We start from the raw sequence: 23,815 nt of genomic DNA, 5'->3' as shown, positions 1-23,815 counted from the left end.
TAATCATAACAGTAAAAGGGCTTCCCATTCTAAAGTTATGAGGAGCCCTTATCATTAGACCCTCAATAACCGTAATAAGAATTCCTATTGCGAAGGATCTGAAGCGCCCCCACCCCCTGCCCCGCAAAGAACCCTGATCTCTGGCCAAGGCGCCGCTCCCCAATAATCATAATATAATGGCTTGGAAACGGCGCGCGGCAGTGGTGATATTTCCCAGGACTCAGTGGCGCCCCCGGGCGGCTCCCACCCGCCCGCTAGCAGGCTCCCACACGCCAGCGGGCCCGCGACTCTACGCGACCCTACCTGCGAGCTGCTACCCTCCGATCCGAAGCTTAGCTGGCGGAGGAGCGGTTGGCAGCCCGAGGCACGTGTTGTGTGTCCTCTGATTGCAAAAGAAAAAAAAAATGCATCGCAAACTATTAACTTTTTTTAAGTATGCAATGCAGGGGGTGGGGGGGTAGACAGGTGCGAAGTGGGGGGTGTTGGCGCTCCGCTCGCCGGCCTCCCGCAGCCCCCCCTCCCAAACTTCCCTTTGCATTGATCAGCACGTTACGTCAGTATTGATAAGTTTGCAAAAAGCCAAAGTCAAGTGCAATCGCGCGGCACACCGACCCCGGACTTGGGGGGGAGATGCAGCGAGCGCTCCGCGGGCCCGGGAGCCGGCTGAAGGCAGGGCAGCGGCGGCGCCGTCGCCTTTCCAAGAGGCTGCCTCCCCCCCACCCTCCCCTCCCGCCCCATCCCCGGCCGCCTCCCCCGGGCGGGCGCCGAGCTCCCCGCCCGGCGCGCTCCGCCCGCGCCCTCCGGGTCGGGGGGGCGCACGGCTCCCGGGCCCGGCGGCGGCGGCGGCGGCGCGGCGGCGCCGAGGGGCAGCGGGTGGCAGGAGGCCGGGGGACGCCCAAGGGGCCCCGGGCGGCGGCGCTCAGGGCCCGGGCGGCCGGCGGCGGCCCCGGGGCTGGGGGGAGTCCAGCCCGGATATTGAGTGCAGCCATTGAGAAAAGCCAAACTCTTGTGTGTGTGCGTCTCGAATAGCCCCCAAGATGGCCGCCAATGTGGGATCGATGTTTCAATATTGGAAGCGATTTGATCTACGGCGACTCCAGGTTAGTGCGGGCAGCGCCGGCCGCGCGGCCATGGGGAGCCCTGGGGCGCGCCCTGGGCGCATTGGGGAGGTCCCCGGGAGGGTGGGCGGGCGCCCCGGGGCGGCGGGCGGCGGCTGCTGGGGCTCGCTGGGGCTCGGCTGCCCGCTGCCCATCGATAGGTATTAGGAATTGATCTCGCCGCTGCTCTTTGTTCGGTTCAATCATCGATTAGCCGCCGCGACCATGGAGAAGCGCTAGTGAGCCCTCGGCCGGGGAGCGAGCCGGCGGGAGAACGGCCAAGCGAGGCGCGGGGAAGGCAGGGGCTGCGGTCCCGGGCAGGGGGCTGCCGGCGGGACCCCCGGCAGCCCCCCTTGCGCTGCACTTTGCGCGCCTCCCAACTTCGCGGCGCCCGGGGAGGCCGCGGAGCGCGCTGCGTGCCTGTCCGCGCCCGGCTGGGGCTTGGGCGAGGGAGGGAGGGAGCTGGTGGGTAGGGAGGTGGAGGAGGAGGAGGAGGAGAAGGAGAAGGGAGGAGGAGGCTGCTGGGGTTGGCGTGGAGGCGGCTCCGCGCCCCGCCGGCCGCCGGCACCTCCGCCGCCGCCGCCTGCCTGGCTGCGCAGCCGGGACGCGCCGCCACCCAGGGGCCGCCGCTGCTGCCGCCCCAGCCGCCGCAGCCACCATCGCCAGACTGGCCGCCTGCGCCGGCAGACCTCTCCTCGGGCCGGGTTCTCGGGGTTCGTCTTTGCTTCTTGCCTTTTCTCCCCTTCCACCCTCTTTCCAAGTCTAAATGGGGACGGGCGGTGGAGATGGGCCCGGGGCGCGCGCAAGTTTGCGCTGCAACCTCGGGGGCCGTGGAGAGCCTGGAGCTGCGCAGAGCAGGTGACTCCGGGCTCTCGGGCCCATGGGAACTTTTAAATGGGAGATTCCCTTGCTGTCTTCTGCCTCCTGCTTTCCCTCCCGCCACTCCCCTCTTTTCTTCTTTTTCTCTTCTCTTTCCCTCTCTTTCCTTAGGGCTACTCCCTCCCAAACACCAGCACTTTATCCCCACTCCACCTTTCTCTGGGAGTCTGTATGTCTCTTCTACATTTGAGGGTGTTCTCTGCTAATCCCCTAGGAGGTGGGACTGGGGATCGAATCTCAGCGAACACCCGCTGGAGGTACAGCTCTAGGCTCTGTACTTTCTGGGGTGCCCCAGGGCACTCCTAACAAGTCCGCCCCAAACCCTGGAGTCTTGCAAAGTCTCGGCAAGCAGTGGGAACAAGGGGCGGGGAAGTGTTGCTGAGAACCTGGTGATTAGAACATCCTGCCTTGGCCTTGACATTTGCGGAAGAAGTGAGAGCATCAGTCTGGAGATAAAAAGGGACACACTTATTTCTTTTTTGAAAATCCGCCTGCAGATCTCCTTAAGTTTCTTCTGATAAGTGGTTCCTGTACCTTCCTCCTCCTGGCCACTTCCCAGCCCCCATCTTCCTAACCCCCCACTCCCCAATCTTCCCCTCCCCCAGCCATTGAGCTGGAGAGAAAATCGGGGCACTCAGGCATGCAGTTAATAACTGCGAGTGCCTTGCAATTCCAGGTCCTCACTCGAGTTGGGGCTACAGTTTGGTGGCCAGCTGAGGCAGGCCAGGCTGTGAGCTGTGCTTGCCCGTTTAAATGATGCTAAAGTGGCCTTTCTGGAAGAGTGGGGGGTGTGTGTGGGAGGGAGGAAGGGGGGAGAGAGAGAAAGAGAAACGGAGGGAGAGGGGGAGAGAGGGAGTTGGGCAGCCACATTGGGCTTGGCACGAAGGCCAATGGTAATCGTATTCCCTGCTAATGTTTGTAAATGAGACCGGGGCACGGCTGGGGGACAGCGTCTTTATTTATGATTGATGTTCTGTAACATAAGGAATGACAAGAACGTGGCAGACAAGAGGAGAGGAACCAGAAGGGCTGGCGAAAGCCCTTTGCAGGGTCCTATTGTTATTCTGGGCTGGAGAAAATTTCCGCGTCGAGATTTACAGCGCTGGTATTTGCTCCCGGTTGGCCAGAATGTCAGTTAACACAATTTTCATTAGATAACTCGTTTTCAATCTAGGGAGCTCCGGCTGCTGCGGGGAGGGGTGGGTAGAGCTGGGACTGGGTGCTGAGGGGTGGGTGCGGCTCCTAGGGGGCCGATTTCTGAGCTGGGGGAGGGGGTTTGAACCTCACTCGCTGCCTTCTCCAGCTCTGGGGCCTTTTGTGGAGCTGTTGAGGTCACCCAAATCTTGATTCCATTTGGACGCCCATTGATCTAGGAACCCTTTGTTAGGGTTTTAGAAGATGCTGAGGTGGCTGTGGTGGAAAAGCAAATTTGAACTGGAAACGATGAAGGTGGGGGTGGAGAGTCTTGTTCAGGTGAAGGGGAAATGGGGCCAACACTCCCACCCCCACAGGGTGAGGGTAGTGGTGTTTATTAAGAAATGGCTGGTGTGTCTGGCACAAAAGGAGAAGGCTCTCAGGGAAGGGGGTAAGCTCATTTACATGGATATTAAGTGTGGGGGGGTGTCCCTGAGGGAGTTTGAAAGGCTGCACACTTCTAGAGAGCACAGAAATAACCGTGGCAGCCGTAGCCGCATGCAAACATTGAAACCCTCATATCTGCCATGGTCCCCACCCTCATCCTGAAATGTTCCGTTGGCTTCTCTGCCCGAAAGGCCCGCAGCTTTGCCCCGCATTCTCACTGATGGCATTTTTGTTGGAAACGGATTATGAGCCTAAGCACTTTCGCCCGGAATCATCTCTTGTGCATAATGCTAATGACTCCTACGCCACACTTTTATTTTCATTTTTTTCCCTTCCCACTTTCCTCTTATAGGGGAGATAACCAGAAAGGAAAACTTCTGCTGGCTTGTTCTGGGATCCCGGTAGGAGTGGCGGGCCCCCACCCCAGGCCCTGTGCAGGCTGAGAGCTTTGAGCCCACTCGTCATGCGGCCCAGCTGCCTGTGAGTGTGAGGAGGTGTGTGGCTTCAATTCTTGGTTGTTCAGGTTGAGTGGTTTCTTGAAGCCTGGTTGCTGAATGTTAAAGTGGCCGAGGCGGCAAAGGCAGCCTGTGTCCCCAGGCCAGACCTTGTGCTGACGCCACCCCAATCCTGGCAAGAAAGGTGACCTTGTACCAGCCCAGCATACAGCCCTCCGGAAGTATATATTTTTTCAAATATGGTAACAGTCCAGTTATTCCTCCCAGCGCCGTCTCTGAACACAGCAGGGCCGTTTTCCTAGGACGGAAGTCAGTCTTAACGACTTGTGGCTGATGGTAAAGGTGCTTTGACATGTGGTACCCTATTCCAGGAACCCCGGAACTGCTTCCCTTTTTCTTTTCTCCTTTTTTTTCTCTCCTGCTAGCAGTCCAGGAAACGAGAAATAAAATTTCATCCCAAAGATAATGCTGGGCATATTTCATTTGGTTATAAGATTGCTTTACGGTGAACATTACTAATGCAGTATTTTTTTATGGCTTTTCTGTGTATAATCATTGTAACTGGATTCATACCTTTATGATTTTCTTTTTCTGCTTTACTTTGCCACTTTTTTATGATGCTCCAGGTCCAGTCTCCTGTGCTATCTTTTTAATTTTTTTTTCCTTTAAGAGAGCTAATCAAGTTAACAAGAGTTAAGGGTGTCCAGTTGAAATGAGGGTGCCTAGTCCAAATTCACATCTGTGTTTCTTGGGAGGAAAAAGGTTGGCTAGAGGGACCACATAATACAAGTTTTGAACGAAGAGGCAAATTCTGCTTAGGGTTCGAGTATTCAGGGAGGAAGATCAACAGGGCAAGCAAGAGACGCTGGACTTTTAAAAAGAGTTTGGAGAAACTTTTGGGAAGATGCACATGGGAGATGGTGCTTGATGGAATGTTTTTGCCTGCTCAAAGTTTAGAAAGAGCGTGGATGTGATTAAAATATTATAACCTTATGATATTCTGAAGTGCATAAATTTTACATATCAGCCACAGAGAGTTTAGACATCCATTAGAGCCTCTGACAGCTTGACTTATCTAAATGTGCTATCATTTAACAATGTGTCAAAATTCCTCTTTCTATAGATGACAGCAGTAAATAAGCTATCAGCTCTGTTGGCGGAATCCTAACTTTGGAAACTTCGCAGTAATAGAATTGCTGCTGGGGTGGGGAGCATGAGCAGACCAGGCTTGCCATAGCGGGGTGCCGTGAGACAGGTTGGCATTAGGCAAGGGCTGTGGATGGGTCCGAGGGTGGAGGACAAGGAGAGGTGGGGGGCACAGGGGCTGAGGGGAGATTTCTAACAGCAGCTCTGTGAATAAGACCAAACAATTGGATGGCCCCCTGGACCCTTTCAAATCCAACCAGTGGGTGAGCCCATTCCATCTTCCTCTCCCATTCGTTGGAATCCACACCCCGTGGGCCTTTTTTTGCAGAAGGAGCTAGAAACAGGTGTTAGAGAATTTATTTAAAGAACCCAGCAGTCTTTTCTGGGCATCCCAAAATTCTGATTTCTCAACTCGACAGAAATTGCTTCCCCAAGATGGGCTCTCTCTTTGCTAGAAGAAAAACAAGCAGTCTCATCTCTGACCACCTTTGCTGTTGGAGATCTTGAAGTTTCTTTTATAAACACCTGGGTTCACTGTAGAAAATTGAGAAACCACAGACAAGCCTGGAGAAGTAAATAAGCATCTCAGCAGGTTATTTCAGATGAGCATGGTGCTCTTTTGACCAGAGGGAATAGCTTTTCTAGTGGTGGTGGTGGTTTTTCTATTATTCTTCCTTCCTCCCTCCTACTTCCCTCCTTCCCTCCTTTCCTCCCTCCCTCTTCCTTTTCCTCCCTCCCTCTTCTCCTTCTCCTTTCTCCTGTTAAAAAGAGGATTCTGTCTTTGGACTACCTTTCTTTTGGTAGATGGTATAGTAAACATGAGCACCTTGGCTGGTGCTAAATTTGGTCCTGGATATTGGTGGACATGGCTGTCCAGAACCTGGTTTTCTCTGCTGGTTCCTGAAAGGGCTGAATTTCTGGTGACTTCCAGTTATCTAATTCAGAGGCCAAGCCTTGCAGAGGTTGAGTGTGGGAAGGGGACTTAGATGGTGGCTTGCCTTTGTTCCTGGTTTTGGAATTCAGGGTACACTCTCCTGTTTGATTTTTCTCACTGGGGTGTGCTCTTTACTTGTGACAGTGGTTTATATTGCAGGTGTCAGGGAAGGTGGAGGTAGTTGGCAGAGGGGAAAGGCCCCAAGAGCTCTTGCCTGTGTAGCCTCTGGCACTCCTGGATGAATCATCCAACATCCCAAGTCTCCTGTTTCTTAATCCATCAGAGAGGCCAGTTGTGCCTGTCTGGTCTGCCAGATCGGGTTGTTGTAAAGGTGAAGGAAGCTGACATACTTTGTGTGACTGTTGAATGTATTGTCTTCTAATGACCTTGGGGCCCACTGTGGTGGTGATGGGAGGGCTTTTGACCTTTTAAGCAGTTTTTGAGACAAGAAATTATGTCCAGAATGGAGTTCTTAGTTTCTAAGCCTTGATGAACCATTCACAGAAATGGCTTATAGTGTTTTGCAGGACCTGGGTAATATTCCCATTATATGTAGATTAAAATCCTAAGTCTGCCCCCCTATTATCTCTCTGGCCTCATCTCCAGCCTCTCTCCCCACGCTCACTCTGCTCCAGTCACATTGGCCTTCTTTTTGTCCCTCAACTACATTGAGCACATTCCTACCTCAGGGCCTTTGCACTTACAGTTCCTTCTATCTGAGTGAGACACTTTTCCTCCAGATCCTCCGCAGGCTGGCTCCTTCATTTCATTCAGTCTCAGCCCAAAAATTGAGACCACTCAGTCTAAAGAGAGCTAAAGAAGCTTCTACAACCGCTTATATTCTTTAATATGCAAATGTGCTTCTGTGTCTCTAAGGAAAGTGTTTCCCCAAAGGTTTTGACCTCAGAACCTTCTCCAGGTGTGGCATGTCTAGACACTCCAGGAAGCCATTTAGATCTGCCATCAGAGGTATCAATGTTCTGTGAAAAGTCAGATAATGATATACTTTAGGCTTTGTGGGCCATATGGTCTCTGTAAGTCCTCCATTCTGCCCCTGTAGCTTGAAAATAGCCATAGACAGAATGAACAGGCATGGCTGTCTTCCCATCAGACTTCACAAAAAACACGCAGAGGCCTAGATTTGGCCTGAGGGCCAGAGTTTGCTGACCCTGGTCCTGTGGTTTTATGTGATGGCTATCATACAGGCTGTGGCATGGCTAAAGTTTTTCACTTTTTCAGTTGACTATTAAGGTGGATCAAAGTTAATTCCAGAAACTTGTTCTTTACTCTGTACGTCAAGAGGGAAGTACAAGGAGCCAGGAGGACAGTGAGGGGCCCTTGCCTGGCTTCTAATCCTCACATTATCACCTACTAGCTGTGTGACATTGGATGGGTCACTAACCTCTCTGAGCCTTGCTATTCTTGTTTTTAAATGGGATTAATAATAGTCTCCACCTTTTAGGTTGTTGAGGATTAAAGCACTTTGAACATGACGGTGCTTAACATAGTACTGGGCACACAGTCACTGTTCTGCAAGTGCCTTGCTGCTTATTGTTGGTGATATTTTTAGCTTATAAGACAGGGGTGAAAAACCTAATAAACAGCAGTTCCTAGAACTTGCTGGACTTGCAAGCTGTTTCAGAGCTTTCTGGGCAAGTTTTCTCTTCTTTCCTTCTCCACTGGGGACTCACTATATTAATATATTACTAATATTGTATGTAATGTCTTATATTTTGGAAGCTGTGACCACAGAGTTTGCAGACGAGGAGCTGTGTCTGGCCCACTGATGTGTCTGTTTAAATTAGTGCAATATTTAAAAACACTTTCATGTAAGTTGGCAGCATTTAAAACACAGGAGATGTTACCTGTGAAATCCAGATGTCCAGTGTCCCTTACGAATGAAGAGCCCTGGCCACATTGGGCAGGGAGTAAAGACCTATGGAGGGCATGCCAAACAGAGGGAACAGCCAATGCAAAGGGCCTGGGTTGAAGGTCTCCAGTAGGTCAGGCCAGCTGTAGGGGTCATGAGGCAGGTCACGAGGAAGGTGGATGTAAAGGCCACTGGCTGCCTTTCTCTAAGAGCCTAGTGTCAGAAGAGGCTCTACCTCCAGAAAAAATGAAAGGCCCTTGACCAGCTCCATGAATATCCAGGATTAGGAAGGCACAGAGCCTGCTGTCTCTGCTTCTCAGTAGCTCAGGCACTCCCAAAGCAGGCCTGTGGCTGCCCCTCCTTCCTTTCCAGTTCCTTTGCTACTGTTCCTCCCCCTCCCCACCTCTGCCATCCTCCAGTTCAGCCAAATGAAACAGCGATTCCAGGATACGCGTGTGTCATTAAAGAGAAAGAAAGAAAGAAAAAGAAAATCAATCCCTTGGCCTCTTTGGCCCGAGCTGGTCGTCTGCCCGAGATGCCCAGAGCCGAGCAGTGCTTAAGACTCTCCGAGCCGCCGTTGCTCAAACTGGATGGGGTGAATGGTTCCCCGGGAACCATTAGGGTCGATTGACTTGTTCAGCCAGCTGTTTGGAGCGTGGGTGCTGCGGGCGGGGAGACCACAGGGGTCACCAGGGTGGCCTGGTTGGGAGCAGATTTCCCTAGGCAGGGCAGTCTCTCAGAGGCCACTCTGCTGGGAGCACATATTTGGGGTACCTGTTGTCTGTTATGAGGCCCATGGGTCCAGGTATCTGAGGGAGTGTGGCATGGGCTGCAGAATCCAATCTTGCACCTTCCTACTCCCAAAAACATTTAGTGTGGGCTCTGGAACCAGGTGGCTCAAGTCTCAGCTCTGCCACTTACCAGCTGTGTAACCTTGGGTAAGTCACTTAACGTCTCTGAGCCTTGGTTTTCTTATATGTAAAATGGGGATAGTAGTAGTATCACTTCCTTAAGGATTGTTATGAGGATTAAGTGAGTTAATGCATGTGAAATGCTAAGATATCTGTGCCCAGCATGTAGAAGCTCCATATAATGTTAATAATTGCTGTCGTCCTCCACCCTACAAGTGTGTATTTATCCATTCATGGTATAATTAAGAATTATAACTAATAATTATATAAATAATAATAATTAACAATAAATAGCATAAATATGATAACCAATAATTATATACTGGAGATGTCATGGTGAACAAAAAAGGCAAAGTGACAGCTCTCACTGAGCCCGTAGACAGTGGGGAAGGTGGGTGCATGGGATTGACGGGTGTGTAGTCATGTGCTGGGATTAAATTCTGAGATTCTGAGATTCTTCCTGGAAGAAGTGACCCTTCAGCTGAGATTTCAAGGACGAGGTCAGAGAAAAGCATCCCAGTAGAGGGAATAACATGTGCTAAGATCCTGAGGTAGGTGGAAGACTAGTGTGTTTGAGTAACTGTGGGAAGGCCTCGAGGCTAGGCTGCACACAGATTCTGAGTGGGCTGGGGGACCCACCCCCATCCTTACTCTTGTCATGTGTCAACTGGAGGCTAAGGATGGAGAATAAAATAAGATGTTGCTGAACACATGTGTGGCTCACAGTGAATGCTCTGTCAATGGACACTACGTAAATATTCAAACACTGTAAAGGCTTTGGGTATTGCTTTTATTTTTTAAACTAGATATTCAGCCCAATTCTTCGATCTTTTGCAAAATGCCTCCTCCCAACCCCCATCTCTTGTTTTATCTTGTGATTATTCACAGGGCAGCCAGGATTCAAATCCCAGCTCTGTTCCTTCCTAGCTGTGTGTCCTGGAGCAAGTTATTTCCCCTGAGACTTGCTTCCCCTCTGTAAGATGTGTATGGTAACGGTTCTTTCCAGTGGCGCCATGAGAGTGCACCTTGCAGATCCCTGACTGTAGGGAGTATGATCGGCCCGTGCCCCGGATGCTGTTCTTGGAGATCCAGCCCCAGCCGGGGACTGAGTGCAGATCCAAAGCAGACCTGTTCCTGGGACACACAGGACTCTGCTGGCTCCAAACTCCTCAGCAATCTAGGACACTTCCACCAACCAACCTTCCTGCTTTCCTTCCTTTCCTCTCTTCTTCCCTCTGGCTCCTTCCCACAGGTATAGGCATTAACCTGATAAATCTCTTTACCTATTAGTCCTGCCTTTACCTCTGCTTCTTGGAGGACCACAGTCCCAGCAGGAAAGATGAAGTGAGATTTGGATGTCTACCTCAGGCGCCCAGTGCATAGGAGGTGCTCATTCGAGGTACCTGCTGTGTCTTGGGAGCCTGGGGAGCTGTCACTCTGAGCATTGCCTCTTCCTGGTTGCTTGTTCTAACTTGGTGCACAGAACCTGCATGATTTGGTCCCCTCTTCCCGTTGTCGTCCTGCCATTATCTCTCCCTCTTATCTCCTGCTACTCTCCCACTCTTTATTCAGACCCCTCTGACCTCTTCACTGTTCTGTGAACATGTCAAGCACATTCCAGCCTCAGAGCCTTTGCACTTGTTCCCTCTGTGTGGGAAACACTTTCCCAGACATCTCTGTAGTTCTGTCTCTTCCCTTGAGCCCTCTGCTTAAATATCACCTCTTCAGAGAGGTCCTCCCTAAACTCTGTTTCCAAAATAGCCTTCCCCCATCTCCTTAACCCCATCTGCTTTATCTGATGTGATAATGTATATTTATTTGTTATCCGTTTACTATCTGCCTCCCTCCCTGGGGAGGGCAGGGACATAATAAGTTCTCAGTCAGTGTTTGAATGATTGAGTGGATGAATTCCACAGGAAGGGTGAGGTGGGGCAGCTGCCTTGACTCCACCCTGGGGAGTGGCCCTGGGGGACCCAACCCCTTCTAGAACCCCAGCTGCTTCACCCATCACTGGCTCTTGAAAGTCGCCCACTCCTCGCCTGGGAATTGAGCACAGGCCTCAGGCCCGCAGTGAATGAGGGTTTATCTTTAGCTCCGTCAGTCTCGCTTTAGAAACTGGTGACCCCAATTCCAGCCTGGGAGGCGGCTCCCATCCTAATTAATAAATCCATTAATTAATTGCTGGCAGGCTGTGGACCATTAGCAGTGGTTTGGTGGCCTCAGTCACAGACTGCTCAAAGCAGGTCCCTGCAGCTTGTGGGACAACTGTTATGGGGGACACAAAACAGCCAGTTAACATTTAAACCCATAGCTCTCCCGGTGCCTGGTTCATAAAGCCTACCTGATCAGCTCAGCAGGCATCCAAAAGGGACCAAGGTCTCTGGACGGCAGCCCCAGAGTTGGGGGGGTTCCTTCTCAGCGTCTCCCAAGACCCCTACTTTATAATCAGGTGGGAGGCCAGGATTGAAGTCTCTGCTTTCCTTCTGTGGCCAAAGGACCCTGTCTGGGCCTCAGTTTCTCCGTCTAAAATGGAGCTTCCCTGGGTTGTTGAGACCGGTCATTTGTTCATTCACTTCACACACATTATGCAGCACCATGAGGTGTTGGGGGCGTGGCGGTGGACAAAACAAGCCAAGTCCCTGTCCTCATAAAGCCCCTACTTTTATAACTGTTTGGAGATAGAAGTACTTTTCTTTAAGGGTCTGTGAAGTAGAGAGGGACAACCCAGTACAGACACTTAGCCTAGGGCCTGTACACTGTAAGCCTTTCTGAAACAATGACTGTTATTAATCATTATCTTTATTAACAACAACAATAATTATAGTGTGAATTTCAAGTACCCTGAGAGCAGCCCCTGAAAGGATTTGAGCATGGGTGTGGGGCAGTCAGACCTCACTTTGGACTCTGGCCTTACTGTTCCCTAACTGGGAGGCCCTGGGCAACTCACTAGACTTTTCATAACCTCAGTTTGCTCATGTGTAAAATGGGAATTAAATATAGCTTCCGCCTCATAGAGACATTGTGAGAGTTTGATGAAGTGACACATGAAAGCCCTTAGCTCAGGGCCTGGAACATGGTCATTCCCAGGAAACTGCTATTATGATCTTTATTATTGTCACCATTGTTGCTTGTTATTCACCTCCTGGGCCTCACTGGCCAGCAGCTGGGTGGAATAGCAACTTATAGAGAAGCATTGGAAAGAAGGTCAGGCACCCCCAAATGCTGCCTGGCTGGCCTTAGCAAGGCCAGGCTTGGCTTTTGCAGGCTTTGGAGCGTCAGAAGGGAGGCCTGGCAGTTCTTTAACAAGTATCTGTTGAACCTTTATTGCATGCTGGACAGTATTCAGAGCCTTTAACAAACAGTATCTCGTTTAATTTTCACAACAACCCCGGAAGGGAAAACTACTACTGTCCCATTTTACAGCTGAGCAGACTGAGGCACAGAAGGTTAAGTTCAAGGCCACATTGCCAGGAAGCAGCAGAGTCTGGACTCAAACCCAGGACCCAGGTCTTTTGGCCACCAATGTCTCAGCTCTTGACCTGCTACTGACCAGAGGTACCTCTTCCAGAGCCCATCCGCTCATTCCTGCCCGCCCCCAACCCTGGGGTTCCTCATCTATAGTCACTAAGCTTGTATTTTTTCCTTTATTTTTTTTTAAACTCTTAAAACACCTTACCACTGTCAACTCATGGAGATGAATCCATGTCCACAGGCCTGAGAGGCATGGGTGGGGTTGGGGGGTGGGGATTTATTAATAACACAAGAAAGATTCCCTTCTCCTGGCCTGGGAAATGAGGGCCACTCGACCATCCATCCCCAGCCCGCCCGCTGGAGTGCAGAGCTGCGTGGCACGCCCTGTCGTCGGGCCTGCGTTCCGCAAGATGGAATTCTCGGCCTCAACTGATAATAAGCAGGTATTGATTGCTGCCTTGGTCATTATCAAGATTTATTTAGTCAATATGGCCTCCCCGGTCAATAAATTGTGTCATTGATAAAGAAGGAAGGGTATAGACTTGTAGGCTTTATTAAAAAAGTTTTTTAGATTTTTTTTCTTTTAGCAGCTAAGGCCAGCCTGCATTCCTGTAGCCATATCAGCCACACTCTACATTTTGTATTTGGCTCCATAATCTCTTTCCTTTCCTGGTGGAGCTTTCACCTGTCACTCTGGTTTCTGGAAGCCAAGACTCAAGACCATGGCTGGGTCTGGAATGTCCCCCGGGAGACAGAAGTGCCCTCACTTTTCTGTCTGCCCCCTAGTGCAGGCTAAGAGTCCACTCCCTGGCTGGTCAGTTCTCCACTCTGTCATTTCGTTCTCACAACCACCTCCTGGAGTTTCCGCTAGTGTTACCCTTGCTGCAGATGAGGAAACCAAGGCCCAGGGAGGTCCAGTCACTTGTCTAAGATCACACAGGACTTGAGTCCAATCTGGCCAGTCTTTGTAGTGAACCCGACATGTAGTCAGCAAACAGCAAATTTTTATCGAGCCCATGCTGTGGGCCCAAGATGGTGCCAGGTGCTGGGTGTAGAGGGGCAAACTAAACAAATAAATGTGTGATTCCAGAGATAGAGCAGAGCAAAGAACTGACCAGATGCTGAAATCAAGATGAAGGAGGCACCTGTTTATTTCAGGTGATCACGGAGGGTCACACAGAGTAGGTGACATTTAGGCTGAGACCTGAATGATGAGGAGGCAGTCAGACAAATGTGAGGCACAAGAAACTTATCAAAGGCCCTGAGGTGGGCATCTGCCTGGCACATCTAGGAACTGAAGGAAGGCCAGTGTACCTGGGACAGGGTGGGCAAGGAAGGGACGGTCTGGGAGGGGATGAGGTCAGAGCAGGAAGGAGGCCCTTGTGAACCATGGTAGGGGGTTGGATTCAGTTGGATTCTGTTCTCAGGAAGTCTGGAAAACATTGAAGATTTGAAGCAGTGAAGAATCAGGATCCAGTGTGTGTTTGGTTCCTACTGGGTTTAGCCTGATAGGGATTATTGAGGGAAGGGAGGGGGTGTTTGGAAAACAGGTAAAAGAGTGTCTGCGACAAACTGATGTGTTATCTCTGCCCAGAAAGGGTCTTAATAATGGGAAGGCTTTGGGCACACAAGTGTTTTGAAGATTAGCACCATTCAGTGGTGGCAGATGGGAGAGGGTTGCGCGGGTCGTGCCTGATGCCTCCCAACAAGGTGGCAGCTGCTCCTTCCCCTGTGCAAGTAGCCAGCTGGTGTGGGTTTTGGAGGCCCGTGAATGGCAGGTATACAGTGGGCGAGGGGTGTTGTGTCCCCCTCCTCAGAAATAGAGTTGGTGCAAGGGGGCCAGGGCTTGAGTTATGGTCTGAGAAGGGCTCTTTGCACCCTGGCCTTGTGGATCTGGTTTCTGGTGCTTCCCAAGTGTTGCTCATGGGGAAGGACCATGAACAGGTGAGGCGACCCAGACCCTATGAGGGTACTGCATCCAGCCATGTCTTAGGCTTCGTATGTGGAGATGCTGTTGGGCAGAAGAGGGGTTGGATGTCTTCATGGGGGATTTTAGACAATGCGGTCTGGAGTACAGAATAAAGAGGACTTTTCTCACTCTAGTTTTGTCCAGCCTGTGAGCCCCCATGTACTGGAAGTCTAGCAGGAACTGGTGATCACCTGCCTACCATCCATCCAACATTCTTTCATCTCTTCATTCATAAGCCCACTCACCCATTTTTATCCATCCACTTGGCAGTTCATCCACCTATCTACTTTCTCTTCCTACTGACTCCATCCATCCATCCATCCATCCATCCATCCATCCATCCATCCATTTGTCCACATCAACCCACCCACCCAACCATCTATTCATTCATCCACTTAGCCACCCAGCAACGCATTATGCCCCAATCACTTCTCTGGACTTTGGTCTCCAGTTTGCTTCCCTGTACCCACTCCGGCCTCTCCCACTCTTTTTTGGCAGCTAGTGAAATTATTAAAAACCTGTTAAGAATCATGTACGGTGGCTCCCCATTGCCTTTGGGGCAAAGGCCCCAATGTAACCTTCCAGGCTCAGCACTGCTGACCCTGCCCACCATTCTTGGTTTATAGTATTACAAGTCTTCTCTTTCCTTGTTAATCTTCTGTCTAGTTGTTCTAACTACTGTTGAAAGGGAGATACTGAAGTTTCTATTATTGTTAAATTCTCTATTTTTCCCTTCATTTCCATCAACTTTTCTTCATGTGTTTTGGTACTTTAATTAGTTATGTATGTTTTAAATTATTATATCTTCCTGATAAATTGACCCCTTTTGTCATTATAAGTCTCTCTTTATCTCTAGTAACATTTGTTGTTGTTGTTTTAAAGTCTTTTTTGTCTAATATCTATATAGCCGCTCCTACTTTCTAATGATTGCTGTTTGCATGATATATCTTTTTTCATCCTTTAATTTTCAGTCTTTTTGTGTCTCCGAATTTAAAGTGTCTCCTATAGGCAGCATATAGTTGGCTCTTGGGTTGTTGTTTTTTTTTTTTAATCCAGTCTAAATAATCTTTTTTGATTGGATTTTTAATCCACTCACATTTAATATTATTATTGATAGAGTTAGACTTATGTCTACCATTTTGCTTTTTGTTTTTTATGTCTTATGTCTTCTTTGTTCCTCTATTCCTCCTTTCTACCTTTTCTTGCATTGAGTGAATATTTTCTCGTGTAGCACCTTTAATTTCATTAATGATTTTTAAACTATTTTTTAACTATTCTTTTCAGATTTTTTTTTTTTTTAGCAGTTGCTCTAGGGCTTACCATATACATCTTATCAGAATCATCTTCAGATTTATACTAGCTTAATTCTAGTATGTTCTTTTTTTTTAAGTTTTAATTTTTATTTAGTATGTCCTCTGTTCTTGACCTTGATCTTGAGCCAGATTCCCAGTGCTTTCCATGTTCCAGACATGTCTTCCTTCATTTTTCTCTGCACCAGACCCCCTTGTACATGACCTGCTCCCCTCTGCTTGGGACACTCTTCCCACACATCTGTCTTCCCCTTCTTCCCCTTTCCCTATGAACTCCTCCTCTACCCTGGGAACCTGCTCAATGTCATTTCCCTGGGGCAAATTTCCTCCCCCCACACCCCACCCCCTGAGATGGTAGACGAAATCTCTATTGTACTTAACCATGGCAGGAATCAGACATATCTCTGTGGATTATTAGTTATGCCTTCCTCCTTGTGTGAACTCTAGGCTCCATGAAGGTACAGAGGAGCTTGTCTCCAGAACCTGTCAGCAGAGGGGTGAGCAAATAGTAGGCTCTCAAAAAGTATCAGTCAGATGGACAGAGATGGATGTGAGTGTAGTGCAATGATATTTATGCATTGACATGTGTACAACTGCATCTTTATGTGTGCATATTTTTGAGTATGTGTGTGGGTTTTTGCACATTTATGTGTGTCTGTGTCCTTGTGTGTGTATCTTAGCATGTTTCTGTATGTGAGTGTGTGTCTTTGAATGTGTGTGCCGGTGTGTCTGCATCCGCATTCGGTGTCTGTGCGTGTGATCATGAACGCTTCGGTGTGTCTGTGTCCACAAATGCACCTTATTGTGTATGTGCATACAGTTGTGCACTCATGCTCTCAGGCAAAAGCTCCTTTCAGCATCTCCATGCCATGCAGTTATTTTTTGACTAGTTTGATGTAGCATTTAATGATTTCCCCAAAGCTAAGCATGGCCCCCCAAGTATTGATCCTGCTGCAGTGGCGGGGTAATGTAGGGCCAGCTGGTGGGTGCTGCCTCCTCAGAATTGGCTGCTGCACCTGCCATGTCTCTCCCAGCCCCAACTTGATCCTTTAAGGGGAAAAACCCCAGGTTGGCAGGTTGGTGCAGGGACAGAGTGGGGCCCCCACCAGACAGATTGGCTCACCTCTCAGCACTGTGTGATGCAGCCAGAGGATCGCCCCTTTTCATGCCTCAGTTTCCTTATCTGTGAAATGGAGGCAGCAATAGCAGTATGACCCCTCATGGAGTCATAGTGTGGAGGAAATGAGATAATCCACAGGAAGGGCCCGGCATGGAGTCTGGTATGTTTCAGGCCCTCCATAAATGTTCTGTCATCTGATGTCCTGCTTGCTCCCTGTTACCTCTTGGTTGGCATTGGGAGAGATGATTTCAGGCCATGGCATAGAGGCAAATGATGAAGGAACTCTCTTCCAGGGTCCGGTCCCCTTCCAAGTGACTTCTCTGGGGCTATCCAAGGGCTGCATACCTTCTCCAGTGAGAACAACATGCTAAAACCACAGGTGCTCAGAGTTCAGAGGCTTCCCCTAGACATTTGCATTTCCCCAGTGGAAATGGGATTTTGCCCCAGGAGTTTCTGGCTTCTAGAAATCTCCCAGCTTCTTTCATAGTCTCCAACCTCAGCTCTCTGTCTTGGTCCCCATACCTTTTCATCCTTCCTATCCCCAAACTGATGTGTTCTTCACATTTCTCAGCCTCTGCATTTGCTATTTCCTCTGCCTGGAACATCGTTTCCCTTTGCTGTTCCCTGACTCCTGCTAGGTGGGGCACCATCCTCTATTTCCTGCCAGGACATCCCTGGCTGCTTTCCAGGCTGCCAGGTGCTTCTCTGGTTCCTTGTTGGACTCCCCCATCAGATGGTGAGCTCATTTCTCTACATCATAGCTGCAGTAACTGGTGTATCACTTGGTAAACACTGACTGCCTAGAGGTTGCATTTTAAAACCTTAGGTTCCTGGCCTCTGTTCAGCAGAAGAGCTGGCATCCCAGGGCCTGCATTTCATGCAGGGCAGCAATTAGTTGAACTGGATAATGGGGTGGGGGTGAGGGTGGGTTGAGCCCAGTTGTTCCATTGATGCTCCATGTGTGGCCCCCATAGGCATGTAGGGACCAGCCATGCCATCTTTGTGAATGGTGTGGAGGTGATTCTGCCTTTTCTGGCCTTAGTGTAGTCATTCCAGAGAATGGGCAGAGTTTACGTGACCATTCAGGGATGAGAGGAGCTGTGAGATTTTTAAAATTATTACTAATTTTTATTTTATTTATTTTTAATTTAATAGACATCAAGTGTGGCTATGTGCCAAGCACAACTCTTAGTGCTTTCTCATTTAAATGACCTAATTCCCATAACAACCCTATGATGTAGATACTATTAATGTCCCCATTTTGCAGAGGAGGAAGCTAAGGCATAGAAAGATTAAGTGACTTGCCCACAGTCACTCAGCAGAGTCACACATTCTGACTCCAGAGCCTGAGTTCATAGGCCTCTTTTGTTATTTCTGTAAAGACCCAGAGCAGATACTACACATAGTTGGGTATGTGCAGGTTTGCCTCCTTATGTGATAGTGTTTTGCTCGTGGTGGGTAGTGCTGGCTGGCGGGAGTGGGAGCCTGGGCCAGAATTTCTGGGAGTGGTCACTGACAAGCAGCTGGGATGGCAGGGTCCCAAGGGCCAAGGTCAGATCTGGTGACCATGCCAGGGACTCTGGGAGGAGCTGGGCCTATTTCCTGCCTTCACTTCCAAGGGTAGCTGGACCCAGGGCCTTTCAGGCCAGCAGCCCGGAAGCCTCTCAGAGACAGTGCCATCCCTCAGAGGGCATCCTCCTCAGCCTCTGTGAACGAGGGGTTTGGTCCCACGGCCCATGGCCTACTTTGTGTAATTCATCTCTGGAAGAAATTATTTCTGAGGAGAGCAGAGCATCTTGGCATCTTGTGGTAGATGAGGTCTTCTGAGTCCTTCTGCATCCCCAGAGTGGGAGGAGAGAAACCCAGGCCCAGCTCCCGCTTCCCACTTGGCTGCCACTGTGGGGTGCTCTGAGGAAGGCAGCTTCTCTGGCCCCCTAACCCCCAGAGCTGCCTAGATGCCTTGGCTGCCCCTTTGGTGCACATTACCTTGTGCCCTGCCTGGGATGGCCCCTTTAGTGGGTTGGGGCTAGTCTGTCAGCCAACAGTGAGTTGGCTTGGGCCAGAATGTAATTTGTTTCTCTGGGATGTATTGATGAGCTGCCCTAATTAAGCACCTTGCTAATGAGAATCAAACCACTTCACTGGGAGTTAGGTGGATCTGAGCTTGAGCTTGGCTCTGCAGTGAACCAGCCATGGGTCCTGGGCAGACCTTTCAGCTGCATGGGGGTCTCAGTTTGTCTTCCACAGTGTGGGGCTTTCTCTGTTCTCTCTCCTCCACACTAGACCCTGCTGCTTGCTGTGTCCTTCCTGCCCCACACAGCATGCACTTAAAGAACCCAGGGGCTATGGAGAGCTGACTATAAAAAGGCAGAAGGCAGAAGCTAATTATGGTTTCCTTTTGAAGTTTTTGTCACTGGTCGTCATGTCTATCGACCTGTTTCTTATGATAGGCCTCTTCGATGAGTCTGCGAGGAGAGAGAGATGTTGAGGCTGAAGATAGTTCTTAAAATGTGTGACTGCTTGGGTCTATGGTAACGTATCAGTCATTTATTGCTGTGTAACAAACCACTCCAAAACTTAGTGGGGTAAACAACTATTTCTACTCACAGAATCTACGGGTCAGGAATGAAGATGGGGCCCAACTGCATTAGCTTATCTGTACTCTGTGACATCTGGGTCTTCAGCTGGGAAGACTCAGAGTTTGGGGGTAACTTGACAAGTCACACATCTAATGGTTGATGCTGGCTGTCAGCTGGGGCCTTCAGCTACCAGGCAGAACACCAGCATGTGGTCTCTCCATATGGTCTCTCTGTGTAGGATACTTTGAATTTCCTCATAATATGATGGTCAAGCTCTAAGGGTGTGTGTCCCAAGGGAGCTAGGAAGAAGGAAAGGTGTTTCAGGATCTAGCTGTGGAGATCACATAGCATGACTTCCATTTTTTCTGCTGGCCAAGGCAGTTACAAAGGACCACCTGGGTCCAAAGGAAGAAGCTGTTGACCCCGGCACTCAGTGGAAGCAATGTCAAGGTCACAGTGCAAGAAGAGTATGTGTGATGAGAGATTGTGGTGGCCATCGTTGGGGAAAACTGTCTGCTACAGGAAGAGTGATAATCGTGATTCAGTGCCAAGTGTGACAGACGGTGAAGAGATAGGGGATTGTATGAGGAGAGTGGGTGTGACAGGAAATGGCCAAATAGGGAGTTGGTGTGACAGGAGGTTGTGTAAGGGGGATAGGTGTGACAAAAATGTCCATGTGAGGGGACTGGGCGTGATAGGAAGAGCTGAACAGGGAGATCTGGTTTGGCCAGAGTCTACCATGATGGAAGTGGGCCTGATGGTGACTGCACCATCTTTTCTCGCTTTCCAGGTTGTCCCCTTGAAGACCTTGGATTGACCAGGCTGATTCTAACATGGGGACTCAGGTTTCAGGCAGGCCAGGCCAGTGTCCTCTTTAACTGGCTCCGTCTTACTCCCTGCCTCAGCCTCCACCATCACCCTCTCTTCCTGTAGACCCCCAGGCTCCCCACTCCAACCAGCAGCCTCCCATTCTTCCAGAAAGAGCGACTCCCACCTCAGCAGCCTGGAAGCGCTCCAACTACCGTACTTTTCTTCAAATAAAAGCAGCTAATTAACATTATTCTTTAATTATTGCCTTTATCAACAAGGGGTCTGATTTGTACCAGCAGGATAGTTGCTTTCCCTTAAACTACCCAAGTGAATGCTTCAGTTCCTGGTGCTTTTGAAATGAATTTGATGTCATCTGCCCAGAGTCACTTAATGGGAGCGCCTGGGTAATGACTGAACGCGCTAACTCCGTTAGCAGCCCTGGAAGCATGTAATTTGGCCCCTCAGGCAACAGCACTTTTGAAATCTCTGGATAGTTTTGAACTCTCTGTTCTTAATTAAATATGCAATTTTTCACGGTAACCAGGTTAATTCTTTTGTGTTGTGTTGTAATACTGTTAGGAATTTTCATAGTTCTTATTAAACATTATTCAGGCATTGTGAATTCCATAATTAAAAAAAATGAAAAGAACAAAGCTTGATTCACTCTTTTCTTTTCCCTGGCTAATTTATCAAATGAATTTTGCAAATTTTTCTTTCTGTCCCCAGACAGTGTGGCAAGTGTTTTAAAGGGGAAGGATTTAATTGCCCTGTAGGGATTGGCTGGTTATGAAGGATTTGGCTGTTTGATTAGTAAACCCAGTTGGGAATGGTCTAATGCTCCATGATCTTAAAAATTGTCTGATTGTACCCTCTCCAAGGAGGCCTCTCTTTTCGTTATGTAGAGCATCAACTTCACACAAGTGTGGTTATTAGGTAGTGAGGAAGGGGAGAGAAAAAGATCTGACTTTATTTTAAATTGGGGATCTTGGGAGGTTCCCCCCCCTCCCCCATTTCCCTGGCTGGGGAGGAAGGGAGAACATAGGAGAGGAACAGAGAAACGGAGACAGAGCAATTCTCAAACAGCAGGTACAAGAGAAGGTGGAGGGCTCCTGAGAAGATGAGGCCCAAGGGCATTTTTTACTGCATCCTTGCAGATAATGGCACCTGCCGTGCTGGCCAGCTGGAGAGGTGGCTCATAAACTGAGGAGGCCCCTCTTTGCAGGGTTTCTGGGTCAGGAGGGTTACTTTTCCACTTCTGGAATTGGGCTTGGTCTCTGAAAAAATGTGCAGAGCCTCACTGAGCATATTGGGTGGTGGTGGAGAGGACCGTGCCCCTCAAAAGTCCTGATAAGGACAGAGATCCCTGTCAAGGGGGTTCTAGTTAGAGATCGCTGGCCCCTCCCAGTGAGGGAAGTAGAACCTTTGGCTGATTCCTGGACCTTTTTGTTTCCAGGGAAGGGCTTCGTTTATGCCTCATGTTTCCCCATCTGCAAAATGGGGCAACTTACTTCCAACCTCTTCTTACTTTCCTGGTTCCCCCAGTCTTAGCTTACTGTATCTAGAGGTGGGGAGGTGGGAGATAAAGATAGGAGAGGGTGGCAAGGGCAGATCACACAGGGCCTTGAGGGCCACAGCATGGAGCTGGGATTTTTTTTAAGGGCAAAAGCTCCTTAGATATTGGAGTAGGAGGGATGACTTGGAAGGGATGTTACCGAAGAGAAGGTGGTTGGGGGTGCTGCTGGGGACAAGAAGGAGGTGCCAGAGGGTGGGCTCTGCCAAGCAGCCCCTCCCTTCCCCCCTCTCCCTCGTCCCCTGATTTAGTATCTTCAGCCCTGAGCTCTAGGAAGCTCCCTACTTTGGGGTCAACCCCCAGCTGGTCTGACAGTTGGAGCTGGGGGAGAAGACATGGCTCACGCCTTCAGGGGTGCTCACGGGGCAGCACAGCAGATGGTTGGGGTTTTAAGAGAAGCCAGAAACCTGGGTTTTATGAACATTCTTTCAAGATGTAAATGTAAGAGAGAAATGGAAAATAATTAAATGCTGAACACACGGATCAAACTTATTCATAAATGCCAGACAGGACCTGTGGTCCTTGGGTCTCCACATCTGTCCCAGTGCTTAAGGGGGCTCTAAATTGGTGAAAAGAATTATCTCAATATTGATTATTTATCAACTGCTTTCCTAGTGCCGACCACCATGCTGAGCCTCTGACGGGTATGAACTCATTTAATCCTCACAACTTGAGGAGGCAGGTGGAGTCTTATCTCCATTTCTCAGAGGAGCAAGACCGAGGGTCAGAGAGTGATGCCTGGGATGTGAACCACAGGCCTTGATTCCCAATTCATGTGGTCTTTTTGGCAGGTCATAGGACTCTATGTAGAAAGATCCCCAGGAAATCGTGGCAGGGAGGTAGCGGTGACTTAGGTTACATGGCTTACTTGATTCTGAGATTAAAATCAAGGGTCATAAACCCTGAGCTCCACTTTGAGTGATCTTTATAAAAAACAAAATCAGGTCACCACGCTCACTCCTCCAGTAAAAACTTTGAATGGCTTCCTATTGCTTGTGGGATGAAGCAATTACCTTCGCTTTACAAGGTAATTACCCTATTACCTTGGCTTTACAAGGCCTGTTGTGATCACCTTCTCCCACCTTGGTCTGCCTCTACCATCTTGTCTCTTACTAGATTTCCTTATCCCCAACTCCCTCAGGCAGACTTAAACTGTTATTTGACCCACAGGTGCCTTATGTTTTCTTACCTCAGACCTTTGCATATGCTGTTCCCCCTTCCTGGAACTCATTCGTCATCACTCTGCCAGGCAAACCGCTCTCACATCTCTAATCTGGGAGGCTTTTCTGAACCTCCTGGCAGGATTAGGGGGCTCCCCCATAAATACATCATAGTTCATTGGGATTGCTGGCCTTGTCTTTTTAATTTTAAGACCCCTGAGGGCAGTATTTTTGTCTGTGCTGTTGACTCTTATCACAAGCACAGATCTTGGTACATAATAGTATCTCAATAAATATGTTGACACCACAGTTCTGCTGCTTCCAGAAAGTTTTGGGAGCATGGGTCTCACTCCTAAACATTCTGGACCCCAACAGGAAGCATCAGTTTAATTTGGTTTGAAGATGCTAAGAGGAGCAAATTATACTCCCCCCAGGCCCAGCCCAGCCTGCAGCTCTGGGAAGGTCTGTGGGAGCCAGTGACCTCCATGAAGTGAGGACAAGACAAGGCTGCTTCTCTGAGAGCCAAAGAAAGAGTGAGGTGCTCAGAATCAGAGAGAAGGAAGGCTTGCTGCCTCCTCCCCTCTTCCTCCCTATTATCAGCTTAATCCTCTGGGTGGCCAGGTGCCAGTGATAAAGATGAAGGGGAATGACACAGTTATCTTCCTCCAAGAAGGGCTCGACGTTTTAAAAGTAAGCAAATGGTGACACCTGCAACTTCTTGGCCCCGGGATGTCAGGGCCTTCGGCCTGCCCTGCTGCCCCCTCCCCAGAGAGGACCCGGGAAGTTTCTCTGCTGTGGCCATGTGGACGCCAGGCTGTGTTTGGGGAGACTTTGCTTGGTGAGCCACAGGCCCTGGGCATCCTCAGCCACGTGCACACATTCACTCACACATCCTCGTGCGCACACACACACACACACACACACGGAGGAGGGAGGAGAGGCACGTTTTCTGG

General features: G+C 49.6%; 1 protein-coding gene across 1 annotated transcript in view; it reads left to right on the top strand.

Annotated features, from left to right (window-relative positions):
- The first annotated feature begins 1,037 nt into the window (after nt 1-1,037).
- CUX2 (cut like homeobox 2) overlaps nt 1,038-23,815 on the top strand; it is a 257,140-nt gene continuing 234,362 nt past the window's right edge. The window contains exon 1 of the mRNA XM_040619929.1: nt 1,038-1,100. Within this exon, the coding sequence (XP_040475863.1) occupies nt 1,038-1,100 (63 nt within the window). The remainder of the gene's footprint in view (nt 1,101-23,815) is intronic.

The sequence above is a fragment of the Ursus maritimus genome, unplaced genomic scaffold (assembly GCF_017311325.1).
Source record: "Ursus maritimus isolate PB19 unplaced genomic scaffold, ASM1731132v1 scaffold_33, whole genome shotgun sequence".
Taxonomy (NCBI): Eukaryota; Metazoa; Chordata; class Mammalia; order Carnivora; family Ursidae; genus Ursus; species Ursus maritimus.
The sequence above is the reverse complement of the archived record's forward strand: the minus strand, read 5'-3'. Positions and strand labels throughout refer to the sequence as shown.